The 16,258-nt window shown below is 43.8% G+C and overlaps 1 protein-coding gene across 1 annotated transcript in view; it reads right to left on the minus strand.

Moving 5' to 3' along the window:
- Nucleotides 1–15,910, minus strand: part of ERCC3 (ERCC excision repair 3, TFIIH core complex helicase subunit) — a 54,313-nt gene extending 38,403 nt beyond the window's left edge. Inside the window, exons 1-9 of the mRNA XM_049889097.1 lie at nucleotides 15,801–15,910; nucleotides 15,267–15,472; nucleotides 14,399–14,635; nucleotides 12,661–12,710; nucleotides 12,074–12,209; nucleotides 11,744–11,908; nucleotides 11,235–11,439; nucleotides 9,707–10,021; nucleotides 7,504–7,688 (exon numbers count right to left, since the gene is read on the minus strand). Of these exons, the coding sequence (XP_049745054.1) occupies nucleotides 7,504–7,688; nucleotides 9,707–10,021; nucleotides 11,235–11,439; nucleotides 11,744–11,908; nucleotides 12,074–12,209; nucleotides 12,661–12,710; nucleotides 14,399–14,635; nucleotides 15,267–15,472; nucleotides 15,801–15,828 (1,527 nt within the window). The 5' untranslated portion in view covers nucleotides 15,829–15,910. The remainder of the gene's footprint in view (nucleotides 1–7,503; nucleotides 7,689–9,706; nucleotides 10,022–11,234; nucleotides 11,440–11,743; nucleotides 11,909–12,073; nucleotides 12,210–12,660; nucleotides 12,711–14,398; nucleotides 14,636–15,266; nucleotides 15,473–15,800) is intronic.
- Between the last annotated feature and the right edge of the window lie 348 nt (nucleotides 15,911–16,258).

Consider the following 16,258-nt stretch of genomic DNA (forward strand, 5'->3'; position numbering starts at 1 on the left):
ATGAAAAGGCAGGAGGAGCAGGTAAACCGGATGGATGGAAATGGGGAAGGCAGGGTGAAAATGGGGAGAGTACTGACACATTACAGGGAGAGCAACCAATGTCACGGAACAATCTGTGCATGAAATGTTGAATGGGAAACTAATTTGCTATGTAAACTTTCACCTAAAACACAATAGAGGGTTAAAAAAAAAAAGGAAATAGAACATTACCAGCACCCCAGAACTCACCATACCATTCACCACTGCACCCACATAACTACAATCTTGATTTCTAACACCAAAGACTGGTTTGCCATTTTTAAATTTTATATAAATAGAATCTTACAGTCAAAAAAAAAAAATGGGTGGGGGGGGAGGAAATCAAGACATTGCCAAATAAACAGTAGCTCTGGAGATTTGTTACTATGAGACCTGCTCTGTAAGTATTACTTAAGTGAGTTCTTCAGATGGAAAGGAAAGAACACTAGACAAATACTCAAATCTGCATATGAGAAAGAAAAGAAAAAAGATATACAATAAAGGTAATGGACCAAGTACGTGGTATTTTCAGGGAGTAAACTCAATAGTTAAGTTCCGCAAGCAACACACACCAAGTGCATAAAGAATAAGTACAAGTTAAACCTATCAGATAAAAAAAAAAAATACAGGATGTATAATGATGTAACCAGAGACTCAACAAAAACATGGGAGGAGCATAACAGGAATATTTTAATATTGTATGTTACTTACTGTCTGTATGTTAAACGTTGACAGCAAGCTGAAATAAACTGCGGCAATTTTAAGTTGTTCAATGTAACATCTGTGGTAACCAGTAAGAAAATACTTAGAAAAGATACAGAGAAAGGAATAAGGAAATCAAAAATGCACAACATAAAAAAGCAGATAAACACAAAAAATAACGATAATATGGGAATAATGGGACAAAGAAGATACAAGACACACAAAAAACAATTAGCAAAATGAAGCAGGTACTTTGTTTTCAGTACTTAACTTAAACGTAAATGCTCTAAACTCCCCATTCAAAAGGCAGTGTGACAACAGATAAAAAAAACATGATCCATCCTTACCCTGCCTATAAGAGGCACACCTCAGACACAAGGATACAAACAGACTGAAAGTAAAAAGATGGACAATATTACATGGAGCTATTAACTAAAAAAGAGCAGTGATGGCCATACTGACATCAGATAAAATACACTTCAAATCAAAATCTATTCTAAGAGATAAAGAAGGACATTACGTAATAATAATAGGGTCAATTCATCAAGACCACACAGCAATTATAAATATTTATGCACCTAACATCAATGCTCCAAAATATAAGAAACAAATACTAATGGATATGAATGGAATAACAGACAACTCCACAATAACAGGGACTTCGATACGCTTTCAATTCTGGACAGACCATCTAAAAAGAAGATTAGTAAGGACACAGAGGATTTAAATAATAACATAAGCCAACCAGACCTAATAGACATTTATAGAACTCTCCACACATCATTAGAACAATACACATTTTCTCCTGTGCACATGGATCATTTTTAAGAATAGACTATATGCCAGGCCACAAAGTAAGTTTCAACAAATTTTAAAAGATACAAAGTATCTTTTCTGACCACAAAGGAATAATATTAGAAATTAACAGCAGAAGCAAAACTAGAACACAGAAAAAGTCAGAAAATTAAACAACATACTACTAAGCTATTGGGTTAAAAAAGAAATCGAGTAAAATAAAAAATACCTGGAAATAAATGAAAGTAAAAGCACATCATACCAAAATGTATGGGGTACAGTAAAGGCAGTCCTCAGAGGCAAATTTATAGCAATAAATGCCTACATTAAAAAAAGAAGAAAGGTCTCAAACAGTCTAACTCTACAGCTTAAGGAACTAGAAAAAACAAGAACTAAAGCTAAAACCTACTAAAAGAAGAGAATAAAGATAAGAGCAGAAACAGAAGAAATAGAGAACTGAAAGGCAGAGAGTCAACAAATTCAGAAATAGGTTCTTCTAAAAGATCAATAAAATTGATAAACCATTTGTTGGCTGACAAAGAAACAAAGAAAGAAGATGCAAATAACCAAAGTAAGAAATGAAAGCTGTGGCAGTTTGAATTCACAAAGTACTCCTTGGAAACTCTATGGGGTAGTTCTACTCTGTCCTACAGAGTTGCTATGAATCGGAATCAACTTGATGGCAACAGGTTTGGTTTTTTTTTTTCTTTCCATATGAAATTGAGAATGAGTTTTCCATTTTCATAAAGAATGCTGTTGGAATTTTGATTGGGATTGTGTCGTATCTATCTGTGGATTGTCTGGGTAGTACTGCCATCTTGACTGTGTTAAGCTTTCCAGTCCATGAACACAGAATGTCTTTCCATCTATTTAGGTCTTCTTTAATCTCCTTCAGCAGTGCTTTATAATTTTCATTTTATAAGTTATTCACTCCCTGGTAAATTTATTTCTAGCTTTTTTTTTCTGTTACATTCTCTTAGAGTCTATTGTAAATGGAGTTGGTGTCTTGATCTCAGATTTTCAGATTTCTCATTGCTAGCACGTAGAAACCCAGCGGACTTTTGTGCATTTTGTGCATTGACCTAGTATCCTGTATTTTCTGCATTAGTTCTAGAAGCTTTTTAGTAGGTTCTTTGGGATTGTTTATGTATAGGATCATGTCATTTGCAAATAGAGGCATTTTTACCTCTACTTTTCCAACTTGGATACCTCTTAACATTTTTTTCTTGCCTGGCTAGAACTTCCAGTGCAATATTGAATAGCAGTGGTGAGAGTGGGCATCCTTGTCTCGTTTCCATTTTCAGGGGAAAGTTCTTAGTCTTTCTCCATTGAGTGTAATGTTGGCTGTTGGTTTTTCATAAAAGTTTTATTCCTATCTTGTTGAGAGTTTTTATTTAAAAAGTGCTGGATTTTATCAAATACCTTTTCCGCATTGATTGAAACGATCATGTGTTTTTTTTTATTTTGTTCTATTAATGTGGTGTTATTACATTGACTGATGAACCAACCTTGTATTCCTGGAATAAATCCCACTTCATCACGATACACAGTTCTTTCAGTGTGCTATTGGATTCTGTTTGCTAGTATTTTTTTGAGAATTTTGACATCTATGTTCATAGGGGATATTGGTCTGTAGTTTTCTTGTGTTTGTCTGGCATGGTACCAGAGTAATGATGGCTTCATAGAAAGAGGAAGTATTCTTTCTTCCTGTACTTTTTAGAAGAGTTTGAACAGGATTTGTGTCAGTTCTTCTGTGAATGTTCGATAGAATTCCCCAGCAAAGCTACTTGGTCCTGGACTTTTCTTTTTTGGAAGGGTTTTTATTACTGATTCAGTCTTTTCTGCTTGTTTCCGGTTTAGTGAGGTTTTCTGCTTCCTTTTGATGGAGTTTAAGAAGCTTTTATGCTTCTAGGAATGTGTCCATTTCATTAGTGTTACCAATTTTCTCGAGTGCAGTTGTTCATAATATTCTGTTATGATCCTTTTTACGCCTTTTAAGCAGGTGCAGCTCTTAACCACTATGCCACCAGGGTTTCCTATGAAAAGGCGAGAGACCCCAAATAGCCAAAGCAATTCTGAGGTACCAAGTAGGAGGCCTCACACTTCCTGACTTCAAAACATATTACACAGCTACTGTAATCAAAACAGCCCGGTACTAGTTTAATGATAGACACCACTGCAATAGAACTGAAAACCCAGAAATAAATCCAAACATCTATGGTCAACTGATTTTCAACAAGAAAGCCAAATCCACTCAATGGAGAAAGAACAGTCTCTTCAACAAAACTGGATTTCAACATGCAGAGAAATTAAACAAGATCCATACCTCACACCACACACAAAAACTAATTCAAAATGCATCAAGGACCTAAATATTAAATTCAAAACCCTAAAGTTCTTGGAAGCAAAGCTTTGGGACCTAACCTTTTTGGATGATAGATTACCAAATACAACAACGAGCAGGAGCAACAGAAAACAAAGTAGATAACCGGAACCTCATAAAAATTACTTACATTCATTAGAAAACTTTATCAGGAATAGAGACAGCCTACAGATTGGGAAAAAATCTTTGGGAAGGATATAACTGATAAGGGTCTCATAGGTAAAATACATAAAACTTCTGAAACTTAACAAGACAAAAAAACTCAATCAAAAACTGGGCAAAGAGCATGAACAGACACTTCACCAAAGAGGATATTCAAATGGCCAATAGACATGAAAAGATGATCAATGTCATTAGCCATCGGAGAAATGCAAATCAAAACCACAATGTGATACGAACTCTATGGGGCAGTTCTACTCTGTCCTATGGGGCCACTATGAGTCGGAACTGACTTGGTGGCAACGGGTTTGGTTTTTTTTTAAGATAGAAAATAACAGTGTTGGAGGGGATTTGCAGAAATTGGAACCCTCTTCCACTGCTAGTAGGGATGCAAAATGGCACAGCCTTTGTGGAAAACAGTCTGGCAGTTCCTCAAAAAATGAGGTAGAGCTGCCATATGACCCAGCAATTCCACTCCGAGTATACTCTAGGGATCTAACAGAAGTGACAGGAATAGACATATGCACACCTATGTTCAACTGCAGCACTATTAATAATGGCAAAAAGATAGAAACAACCTGTTATGGATCGAACTGTGTCCCCCAAAAATGTGTATCAATTTGGCTAGGCCATGAGTCCCAGTATTGTGTGATTGTCCACCATTTTGTCATCTGATGCGATTTTCCTATGTGCTGTAAATCCTAAAGCAGGACTCAATCTACAAGATTAGGTTGCGTCTTAATTCAATCTCTTCTGAAATATAAAAAAGACAACAGAGCAGAGAGACATGGGACCTCATACCAACAAAAAACAAGAACAAGGAGAACAGCGCATCCTTTGGACCTGGGGTACTTGCACTGAGAAGCTCTCAGACCAAGGGAAGATTGATGACAAGGACCTTCCTCTAGAGCGGACAGAGAGAGAAAGCCTTCTCCTGGAGGTGGCACCCTGCATGTGGATTTCTAGTCTCCTATACGGAATCGACTCGACAGCAACAGGGGATACCCTGAGAATAATCTTCTTTGTTAAAGCCATCCACTTGTGGTATTTCTTATAGCAGCACTAGATAACTAAGACAAACCTAAGTGCCCATCAATAGATGAATAGATAAGTCAAACGTGGTACATACATAAAATGGACTACTCGACGATACGGAAAAATGAGTTCCCGAAACATCTTACGATGTGGATGAACCTGGAGAACACTGAGTGAAAGAAGTCAATGACACAAAAAAAAAAAAAAAAAAATTGTATGTTATCACTTTTATAAAATGATGTGACTAGGTAAATACACAGAAATTAATGTTCGTGAGTGGTTACCAAGGTGGCTGGAGGAGGGCAAAGAGGGAGAAGCACTCCCTAAGTAGTAGTCAATTTTTGTTTAGTGTAATGGGAAAGGTGGCACCGAATATGGGTGAAGTCTGTACAGCAGGTCTGATGCAAATGACGTCAATAAGCTGTACACAGGGAAAAGGGATGAATGGGCAAATGCTAGGCTGTGTATGGTTTTGCAACAATAACAACCACCACAAAATAAGAGGGGAGGACGGGGAGGCTACAGATGCTAACACTGTTTACACATAACCAGTCACCACATGGGATTAGTTCTCTTGGTTTGGGCCATGGTCACATGGGACAATCCAGCCAATTCGCATAATATAGTTCTTACAAGTTTATGTTCTACCTCCCAGTATGGTGAGTAGTGGTTGAGGTCTTAAAACCTTATGAATGGCCATCTAAGATAGAACTACTGGTCTTTATTCATCTGGAACAAAAGAGAAAGAAGGAAGCTCAAGAATAAGAGAAAGGAGCTGGCCTATAGGACTGTCTACACAAACCACTGCCTCCTCCACCTTGAGACCAGAAAAACTAGATGGTGCCTGGCTACTACTACTGAGTGTTCTGGTCAGGAACACAATAGATGAGTCCCGATAAAAAAAAAAAGAGAGAAAAAAGTGGAATAGAACTTTAAATTTTTAAAGAATTCAGACTTACTGGATCTACTGAGGCTAGAAGAGCCTCCGAGACTGTGGCCCTGAGTTGCTTTTCAAACCTAGAATTGAAACTATCCCCTGAAGTCACCTTTACACTAAGTAACGATTTAGCCCAAAGAGTGAAGATTGTCACCCTGGAGCATTCCTAAAAAAAAAAAAAATTCATGTAAGACTTAAGGGTCAACCCAAAACCAAACCCAGTGCCGTCGAGTCGATTTCGACTCATAGCGACCCTATAGGACAGAGTAGAACTGCCCCATAGAGTTTCCAAGGAGCACCTGGTGGATTTGAACGGCTGACTCTTTGGTTAGCAGCTGTAGCACTTACCCACTATGCCACCAGGGCGACAGCTATTTTAAAGCATAAATGAGAAGGTGAGGGGCAAGGAGATTAAGTAAATGGAAGTGAAACAACTAAAATAATCAGACTGTTGGCACAATGTGACAAATGTAACCAAATTCGCTGATCATTACGTCTAGAAACTAGAATTGGAGCATGTTTTGCTGAGTATGTTTTCACCAAAATAAAACTAAAAAAAAAGAAAAAAATTTATATATATACATACACACACAACCTGATTCTATTTACGTCAAGATAAAACAACAAAACAGGCAAAGCTAAACATATATTTAGGGAAACATACGTACGAAAAGCAAGACAGGAACAAACATAAGTTTCCCTAAGAAGAAAGGAGATGCAACTAGTGTGGAACCAGGGGCCTCAATGACTCTGACAATGCTCTATTTAAAAAGGATAGTGATGACAAAGACTCGATTTAAGTGGTAAGACATATCTGCGGTAGAGCAAGTATAACTGCACAGGCTCCTCACACTCACCAATAGCCAAAACGCCCCTCTCTGCTCTTTCAGGAAAGAGGCCACCCTACCAAGTGACAGTCATTTCAAGGTGCTTGAGGGATTGTTTCTTGTTCCTTTTGAGAAGACTTACCCTTGAACATGTCCTTTGATTAGATACCTGCACAGATATTCACTATAGAACAATATCGAGAAAACGTGTTCTTAGTAATACAATGATCAAGGCCAGGGGCTTCTGTCTACTGGTCTTAAAACCAACAGCATTGACAATGGGATGCTGTGGCCTGAGGGCTGCCCCACAGGACCTGCCCAGGATTCCTAAAAGGAAAGGGTGGGCAGAACACTCCAAGGCTCCTCGTCAGAGGGGAAGGATGTGTATGGACTTTGGAGCCAAGCCAACCTGTATGACCATCCTGACTATCTTCGGACTATGTGACCCTGGACGAGTTACCCTGTGCTACTCATTCATGAAGTAGGTATGGTACTGTATCCCTCATAGGGCGAATGATGTGGCTCTGCACAGGGCCTGACCTACATGTCGGCCAGGAGGACTCAACATGCTCTGCTTCCCCTGGACCACAGGAGGACTCACCCCTGGAGACGCCCACCCAGCCCTTGCTCCAGGAAGGGGCAGGTACCTCAGCACACTGGACTTTGGCAATATAGCCGTTGTTCTGAAGCTCCATCCAATTGGCTTCATAGAGCTTGGGCCCAATCAGAAAATTCAAGTCAACAATTTTGTCATCTTCCCGGACAAGAGTGGCTGTCAAGCCCAGCTTGCAGTGGGCCTGCACAATAGTGAGGACCCGCCGGAACATCTTGGCTGAGGAGACAGAGAACTCACTTGTCACTTCTGAAAATGCTCAAGTACCACACACAGCCCGTGATTTAACACTAACCACGACACTAGTTGTCATGGTTAATGATACTTGAGAAATAAACAGGTATAACAATCAGAGAAAAGGCCAGACTCTGTTAAAACACAAATCAAAGGTCAGTTTCCTCTAAATAAATAAATACCTAGTTCTTACAGAGTTTTATATGCTGAAGCTTAAAAGGATTTGCACACACTTGGCTAATGCCAAAAAACTGGCATTAGGCTTATCAAGTAAGAACAGAACAGGTTCCAAAAAGGGTAGCTCAGAACCCCAGACCAGGCTCTCCATACCATAAGGACATGGTAGCCAAGTCAATGGGAACATCGACCAAATGGGGCCCCAGGAGGCAGCCCTAAGGGAGGAAACCCAGGGATTAGTATCAACCCAAGGGAAGCAGTCAGTTGACCCTACCTGGTTACTCTGCAGCCAGAAACAGCCCTTCCTGTGGCCTGTGCCTGCAAACCAGGTCATAGCCCTTTATTACATTCTTATAACCCTAACATCGATCATCTAATTTTTTTTTAATTGAGGTATCCAGACCCCAGAAACCCAGCGCCGTCGAGTCGATTCCGACTCATAGCGACCCTATAGAACAGAGTAGAACCGCCCCGCAGAGATATAGCTCACATATAATAAAGTGGGTCAATCTGAAACGTATGGTTCAATAAATTTTTATGCAGGTGTACAACTTAGAAACCACCCAGATCAAGTGACAGAATATTTTTAGCACCCTAGAAATCTCCTCCCAGCCCTTCTCAGGAAACAACCCAACTCTCCTTCTGTAGGAGTCCTGGTGGTGCAGTGGTTAAGCATTTGGCTGCTAGCCAAAAAGGTTGGCAGCTCCTTGGAAACCCTATGAGGCAATTCTACTGACCTACAGGGTCGCTCTGAGTCAGAATCGACTCGACGGCAGTGTGCTTGGTGCTTCCTTGCTCCCTCTACAAAGTCAGAGGAGGTGACCACTGCTCTGACCTCAGTCATCAGAGAGGGGCATTGCCTCCATTCTCAACTTCACATAAATGCAATCACACCATACAGACTTTATCTGGCTTCTTTCACTCAATGTGATGTCACAGTTGTAATCTGACATCCATTTGCGTGATGTGAAAGTAGCAGAAAAGAGGATCCCTTTGGACATTCTGAGTGCCATATGTAAAAATGCCTCCAGTTTCATTTCACTCAGAGTAATCTCTAATTTAGAAGTATTTATCAGGCTCCTCCTTGATTTCAAGGAAGGTTTGCTTGGATTACAATTCTGCAATAAAAAGTAGCAACTTACTGATAACGGTACAACATGAGTGAACCTCAAAACCATTACGCGACATAGGAGAATATGCATTGTAGGATTCCATTTATATGAAATCTCCAGAAAAGGCAAATCCAGAGACAGAAAGCAGATCTGCAGTTGCCTGGGGCTCGGAAACCTGTCTGAGGGAAACGTTCTAAAACCAGATCATGGTACTGCTGCACCGCTCCATAACTTACTAACAATCACCAAACTGTACACTACAGTGGGCAGGCTTTAGGGTGTATCAACCATATCAATACAGCAATTAAAAAAAGGAAAAGGTTTGCCTGCAATACATAAACAGAGCTTCTATTACATACCAATTAAGTACTGATACTTCAGCCTTTAAATAAAACACACATTGCAAGGATTTTTTTTAACGCTCCTAGTCCAGTTTTCACAGGGCCATGAAAAGTGGGCTAAGGGCACATTATGCCGCAACAAGAAAGATGGAAGGAGGAAGAAAACCAGTATTTACAATTAGCATTTAGAAATGACTACTGTAGGTCAGTGATAAAGCTGTGAACTGCACACCCATCTGCCCCCACCCCAACTCTACACACACTTAAGAATTAAAAGGTTACCCAGCAAGTTTTTCTACAACGAAGGGACTGCCCACACAGCAGTCCCTCTCGCACCCAAGAACTGGAAATTCTCATCACACAGCCTGCTCACCTGGTATGGTGTGTACTTCGTCCAGTATCATGAGGCCCCACTCCTGAGTTTTCAACCACTCCATGACGCGCTCAGCCTCCCAGGACCTTTTGGTGGTGTGGCCCAGCATGGAGTAGGTGCTGATGGCAACAGAGCAGCCTATAGGCTTGTCCTTAGCATCAGAGGTGAAGCGGCAGATCTGGCTGTCATCAATGGTGGACCACATCTTGAACTGGGCTTTCCACTGCTCCACAGACACAGCTGAGTTGCCCAGCACCAGGCAGCGTTTATGAACAGTGCATGCTGCCGTCACTCCAACCAGGGACTTCCCGGCACCTACAAGAAACCAAAGAGTGGTCCTACCCAAGGCCAGGGACAGACAGAGGGACTCATTAGCACACAAATCAGGCAGATTACTTGTAATAATCCTCAAGCTGACATCTGTGAGACACTTACTGATCCAAGTCTGTTTGCTTCTTTATAAAAAGGAGACATGCCCACTTCAAAAAGATATGTGAGAATTAAAAGCGACCATGATAACATTTAAGCACTTTTCCTGAGCCAGGCCCTATTGTAGTGCTTTACATGCATCTCATTTAAATGTTGACATCTCAAAGCAAATCAATAATAAATACTACTATTAGTATCATTCGAAAGCTAGGAAGACTGAAGCCAAGTCAGTACCTAGTCCAAAGTCCTAACAAAGAGATGCCGCTGAGGTACAGTTGCTGGCACGCAGCCTGAGCATAGTAGGTCCAGTAAAAGACAGCCATTATTACCGAGCAAATCAGGCTGGGACTTAGGAATGCAGGAAGTGTATGAGCGAAGAGAAACCACATGAAATACCAGGAGCTTCCAAATTTACTACCACCCACCATCGGAAGGTAAAGATAAAAATCAAACTACTCCTCTAAAAGTGGTTCTTCCTTTCCCAGGGGTGTGCACCAAAATAACCGAAGACCTGCCGGCTCAGGGCCCCGCTGGGAAGTCTGCCCACTTCAGTCTGGGTGGGGTTCCCAGGTCAGTCTGTCGGGACCTCTGGCCAGGAACCCAGGCCAGAGCCTGACACTGAATAAGTAATGTTAGATCTCAAGGGGGCTGCTACCGCCCTTTCTCCAACTCGCACAATGCAGTAAGTCGTCTACGAAGAAGCAAAGTTTCAGGACTAAGGAGCCTCCAAATATACTCAGCTCACAAGACTGACCTCAGAGAATAATGGATGAAACATGTAAAACAGCACCCTCCCTGCATCACTGCCTAGCCCCTCAGCCTACTCTGTTTTCTTCACTGCCTCCATCACACCAACATTCTATACACTGCTTAGCTGATGTCTACCACCTGCCTCCCACACCGGAAGGAGCTCCCTGAGGTCAGGAGCTTTGTTCTAGCCACCAGTATACTCCCAATACCTCGGTCAAGACCCTGCACACAGCAGCACTCAGTAAGTACTTGTCAAAGGAATGGATCAGGGAGTTATCTGGCCTTGGCTGTCCCCTGGGAAGGTGTGATTTGGGGACACGTGTAGCCCAGGCGCCTGAGTGGCACTCACCACATGGAAGGACAATGACCCCTGAGCGCGCACGCCCATTTCCAAACATCTTCCGCAAGCTCTTCTCCTGGTATGGCCTAAGGACAGCTGTGGGCTTCAGGTCAATGTTGATGTCAGGATTGACAGAATCATTCCGGAAGTCATATTCTGCCAAAAGAGGGTACTCCAGGTGGATGCAACGTTTCTGGAGTTCTTCAATCATCTCCTGGGAATGGGCAGAGTGAGGTTTTATAACCTTGTTAACTCCAAAACCTGTTCAAAAATGGCAGCTTTCTAGAAGGCCCACTAGTCAAAGCACAGCATTTTATCTAGACTTTTGCAATTTCAGATCTTGATTACACCAGGCACTGTTTCTCCTATCTCCCCAGTAACTTGTGACGACTGGCCTACCAGCCTGAGGAACAGGCACTCAGGCCTTAACTCCATCAGAAGGGAGGATGCTACGGCCCACACACACCAACAAAGAACCAGTTGAGGACTCTGAACCAGGTGGACACACGCTCACTAACCTGCTTGACTTCAAAAGATACCGTCTGTGTCTCTTCTTCGTCTTCTTCATCCTTGTCCATTTGTTCATAAAAGTCAAACAAGTCAGTAGGGATGTCAGACTTATTCTGCAGATCTGTCACTCGGGATGTGGAGGGCCCACTGCTCCCTTCTGAAGTTTTGGAAATCTGTAGGAGAAATGCAGAGTCCGCATGTGAGTTCCCTTCTCCTCATGGAAACGAAAGCTGCAGGGCCAATAGGTGGTAAATGCAGGACTAGAAGCACCTGAGAAAGCTGAAATTCTAAAGAGGCACCATCCCCCCAAAATCCAAGGGCAGCCGAGGTTCACCTACAGCAGATTTGCTCGTAAATGTCTCCGTGATGAGCTCGGTAGCTTCCCCCTCAGAGTTCCTTAGGCGGCATTCCCGGATCACTGGATCCTGGAGAAGATGCTGTATGACATCAGGGTGGGAGCTTTCAACGAAGTACCTATGAGCAGGGTGGGAACGAGATGCCTCATGACCAGTACACCATTTCCAGAAGGTTCTGCGGCTCATCCAATTAGATGATCTGGAAACAGCAGCTACCTAATGCCTCTCCCCACCCTCTCGTTCCCCCACAACCCTTTGCCAATTTGAGCTCTGAGCTGCTGAGGCCACAACACATACGTATTATGGGAAAAGCCCTGCTTTGAAGTCAGATAAGCAGACGTCTGAGACATAATGCTGCAGAAGGGAGCACAATGGCCAGTGGGCTGATTTCTATTTTGGGCTGTATCACTTCTCCTGCTCCTCTGAGCCAAGCCTCAAGAGGCCACAAGTGTGGGTGCAGAGCAGACAGTCCAGTTCACAAATGTCAGCTCCAGGTTCCCAGAGCCCTTCCCCACTTCGTGGGCAGCAGGGAAAGTGCCCCGGGATGGGCCTGTCCAGGAGCCTCTTACCTGTTGTGCTTCAGGACTAGCTTGACTTTTCCATAGCTGACAGTACACAACTATAAGAATGACAATAGCAAACACAGAAAATTAACAAGCAGCTCAGATTTCAGGAAAGCCTCAAAACACTGGCCACATTTTGCTACCAACCACCCAAGTAAAGAGTGCATGCGACTTTAGGAAGACCCAATGTTCAATGCTAAAGGGATCAGATCTACCACCCACGTGAAGAGTGTGACTTTAGGAAGATCCAATGTGCAATGCTAAAGGGATCAGATCTACCACCAACATGAAGAGTGTGACTTTAGGAAGGCCCGATGTGCAATGCTAAAGGGATCAGGTCTACCACCCACATAAAGAGTGTGACTTTAGGAAGACCCAAAGTGCAAGGCTAAAGGGATTGAATCTACCACCCACATGAAGAGTCTGACTTTAGGAAGACCCGGTGTGCAATGCTAAAGGGATCAGATCTACCACCCACATGAACAGTGCGACTTTAGGAAGACCCAAAGTGCAATGCTAAAGGGATCAAATCTACCACCCATGTGAAAAGTGTGACTTCAGGAGGACCTGATGTGCAATGCTAAAAAGGGATCAGGTCTACCTAAACTGAGCTTTCCCATTAGACTCTACGTTTTGAAAATAAGATCCTCCTCTTGCCTGGCTACTTCTGATACCCATCCCTTGATTTATTACAAAACACTGCTTTAAAATATCTCTTAGATTTCCCTCTTTCCTTTTTTCTTTCCCATAGCCCCACCCTAATCCAGAGGTCCACCCCATACCAGTATTACTACAGCTCTCAGCACAGCTCTGACACCGACTGATGTGCTCAATAACTACCTGCTGCACAGGTTAAATGCAGGAGGCTCCTGGCCTCCTCGCCAGCGTTCCTGTTTCTCTTTCAGAAGAATATAAGCCTCTTGATGGAACCTCTAGGTTCCCAAGAATCTTTAAGGTGGAATGCTGCAGAGGTTAAGTAGTGGCCATGAAAATATGCCACTCACCTCGCCTGCTGCTGCCTGCTCCAGCTGTCCCTCTGGATCCATTCCTGCACTGTGCTAACACCTTGATTCCCGCAGCCCCTGCCAAAGGCTGAGCACAGCAGGGGCACTAGCATCGGCTTCCTCAATCAAGGTACAGAACCCCTCTCTCTAGCTGAATCCACTCGAGGGCACCCTCAAACATCACAAGAGAACTCCCTCAAGGACCCCGCCAGCTTCTCCAGCATTGGAAGCATTATGGTACTTGGGACACCTGCTTCCACCACTTTCAATCAGCCAAGGGCAACGGATGCCATCACTCATCTCTTCTGAATGGCAATCTCCATTTCTCAGAACTAACCAAATCACGTTCAACTGTTGTTCACACAGAACCTTCTCCACTTCAACCTTTGACGTTCTTTTCAACTTTACCTAATGGAAATTGTCCACTATCAGTTTTGTGCAGGCATTTAGCCTTAGATGAAGCTGCCACTCACTTTGGGCTGCATTCTCAAGCAACCCTAGCTAGAACGGGCGCAAATTATTATCTCTGCTACGCTGTCATTGGCTGGGAGCAGCTCCACAGAAACGTGCCCTTGGCAAGAATGTTTAAGGATATATCCAGAGGAGTAGCAGCTAGTTTTTATGCTCCCTACAGTAGATCATCTGAATGGCACATTTTCATGGCTACCACAATTGAAAACGTCCTCACTACTTCCCCATTCCCAGCAAAGGAAAAAGGGCTGGTCTCAGTTCCCACTTGCCTTAATAAACTGAATAATCCCATCAGGCACACCCGTCTTGCTGAGCTTCCTGAGGTACTCAGTGATGTCACTAGTCTGCAGCCCAACACTCACAGCTGCATACAGGGAGTAGGCCGTTAGTTTGTACTCGTGCACATGGGTTGGTCGGCACACCGGCTCTGCAATAGCCACCAGGAAGTCTTGAGCATATTTGTAAACTGGAGAGAAGGCTTCTAAGAAGATGTGGCCATCAGGAGCCTGAGAAACACCAAGCAGACACAACAGACAAAGCAACTATTAAGCTGCAAAAACTATCTGACTCCTCCCACATCATTATCAAAAGAGTAGGCTGCAACACCAGGAATATTTATAAGCACTCCTTCAGCCAAGTGCCAGTTCATTCGGATACATAAGAACAGAAACACTACTTCCCACTGTTATTCACAGGGAGCTATACTTACTGGCTATGCAAATCTTCAACTGACCCTCTGGCGAGGTTTCAACTGAATGTAGAACATTATCTCAAGGTGAGCAAAAGCTGGCCAGCAAACGCAAGTCTTGCATTAACTTAAAAATGGAGAAATACAAACTGCTATATGTCATTTACTTGTAAGACAAAAACATTTCGAAGCAAGGAGTTCAGCTATAGAGGAAGTACAAAGAAGAGTCAGAGACATAGTAAGCTCAGGTAAAGCTGGCTGTGTGTGCACATCTGCTCATTCCTATCTCAGGCTTTTCCTGTTCTGGCTGTGCAAGAAAGCTGTCTCTCCCAGCTGGTTCTGGGTGGCCCTCTTCTGTATTTCTATTTTAGCTCTGAGAAAGCCTGGGACTGAACTGCTGCTTCACAAACTCTTGGGACCTACCCTGGCTGAGCTGAGGGTTTGCTTACCACCCAGAGGGGCCTGGAGGTGTGGTCATCCTTCAGTGGCATCTGCAGCCTGTAGTCCTTGGCTCCATATTCATCCACCTTAGTGCCCGACTCATCCACTTGCTTCCCGGCCGCAGAGGGAACTGCTTCCTGAGGGTCGTTCCCAGGAGCGTCGTCTTCCTCTACTTCCTCATCCTCGTAATGCCGCTTTTTGGACTTCTTCTTATCTGCAAATACACAGAAATGAACGGGATAGAGGCTAGGGCTTCCTCAGCACTGCCCGGAAGCATTCCGGAGGAACCCCACAGGAGCCACATTTCGCCCGGGCATCCTCTCCCTCAAGCGCTCCCCACCTGGCCCAGGAAGCAGGGCTGCCCACACGTCAAGGCTCTCCCCTTGCCCCGGGGACGCGGCCTCTACGTGACCCAGGACCTGGAGGAGCTGGGTGTGCGAAGCCTGCGGGCTTGCGGGCTCGGCCGCGGCTAGAGGCCCGGGAGCTGCTACGACACGGGGATGGCGAGTGGGGAGAGGACACAGCGCGCGCCCACGTCTCACCGCGGTCCCCTCGGTCTCTTTTGCCCATGGCGGCGACCGCAGCCGTAACCCTCTCTTCCAGGCCACCGCGGAAATTAGGCTTAAGGCACTTCCGGTCTACGCCGGAAGCTCTTCCGGCAACGAGGCAGGAAGTTCCGCTCCTTGGCGCCGAGAGGGGCGGAGCATGCGCCGCGGCTTAGGCGCCCACGTGGTACGGCTCTTCCCCCGGCTTCTTTTCTCTTCGTCGGCTCTTGTAGTCGTTCCGTGACGTATTTCTTGAGCGTCTATTGAGTATCCGCTGGGGACTGTTTTAGCTTCTACGAATAGGGCAGCGAACAGTTGAAAGTCCTTGTCCTCCTGGAACTTAAATTCTAACGGAAGGATATGGGCAATAAGCAGATAAATATAGTGTTAAGTGCTGCAAGGAAAAATAAAACTGGGGCCAAGAGCGACAGGCAATGCCATTCTAAACCGAGTGA

The sequence above is a fragment of the Elephas maximus genome, chromosome 6 (assembly GCF_024166365.1).
Source record: "Elephas maximus indicus isolate mEleMax1 chromosome 6, mEleMax1 primary haplotype, whole genome shotgun sequence".
Taxonomy (NCBI): Eukaryota; Metazoa; Chordata; class Mammalia; order Proboscidea; family Elephantidae; genus Elephas; species Elephas maximus.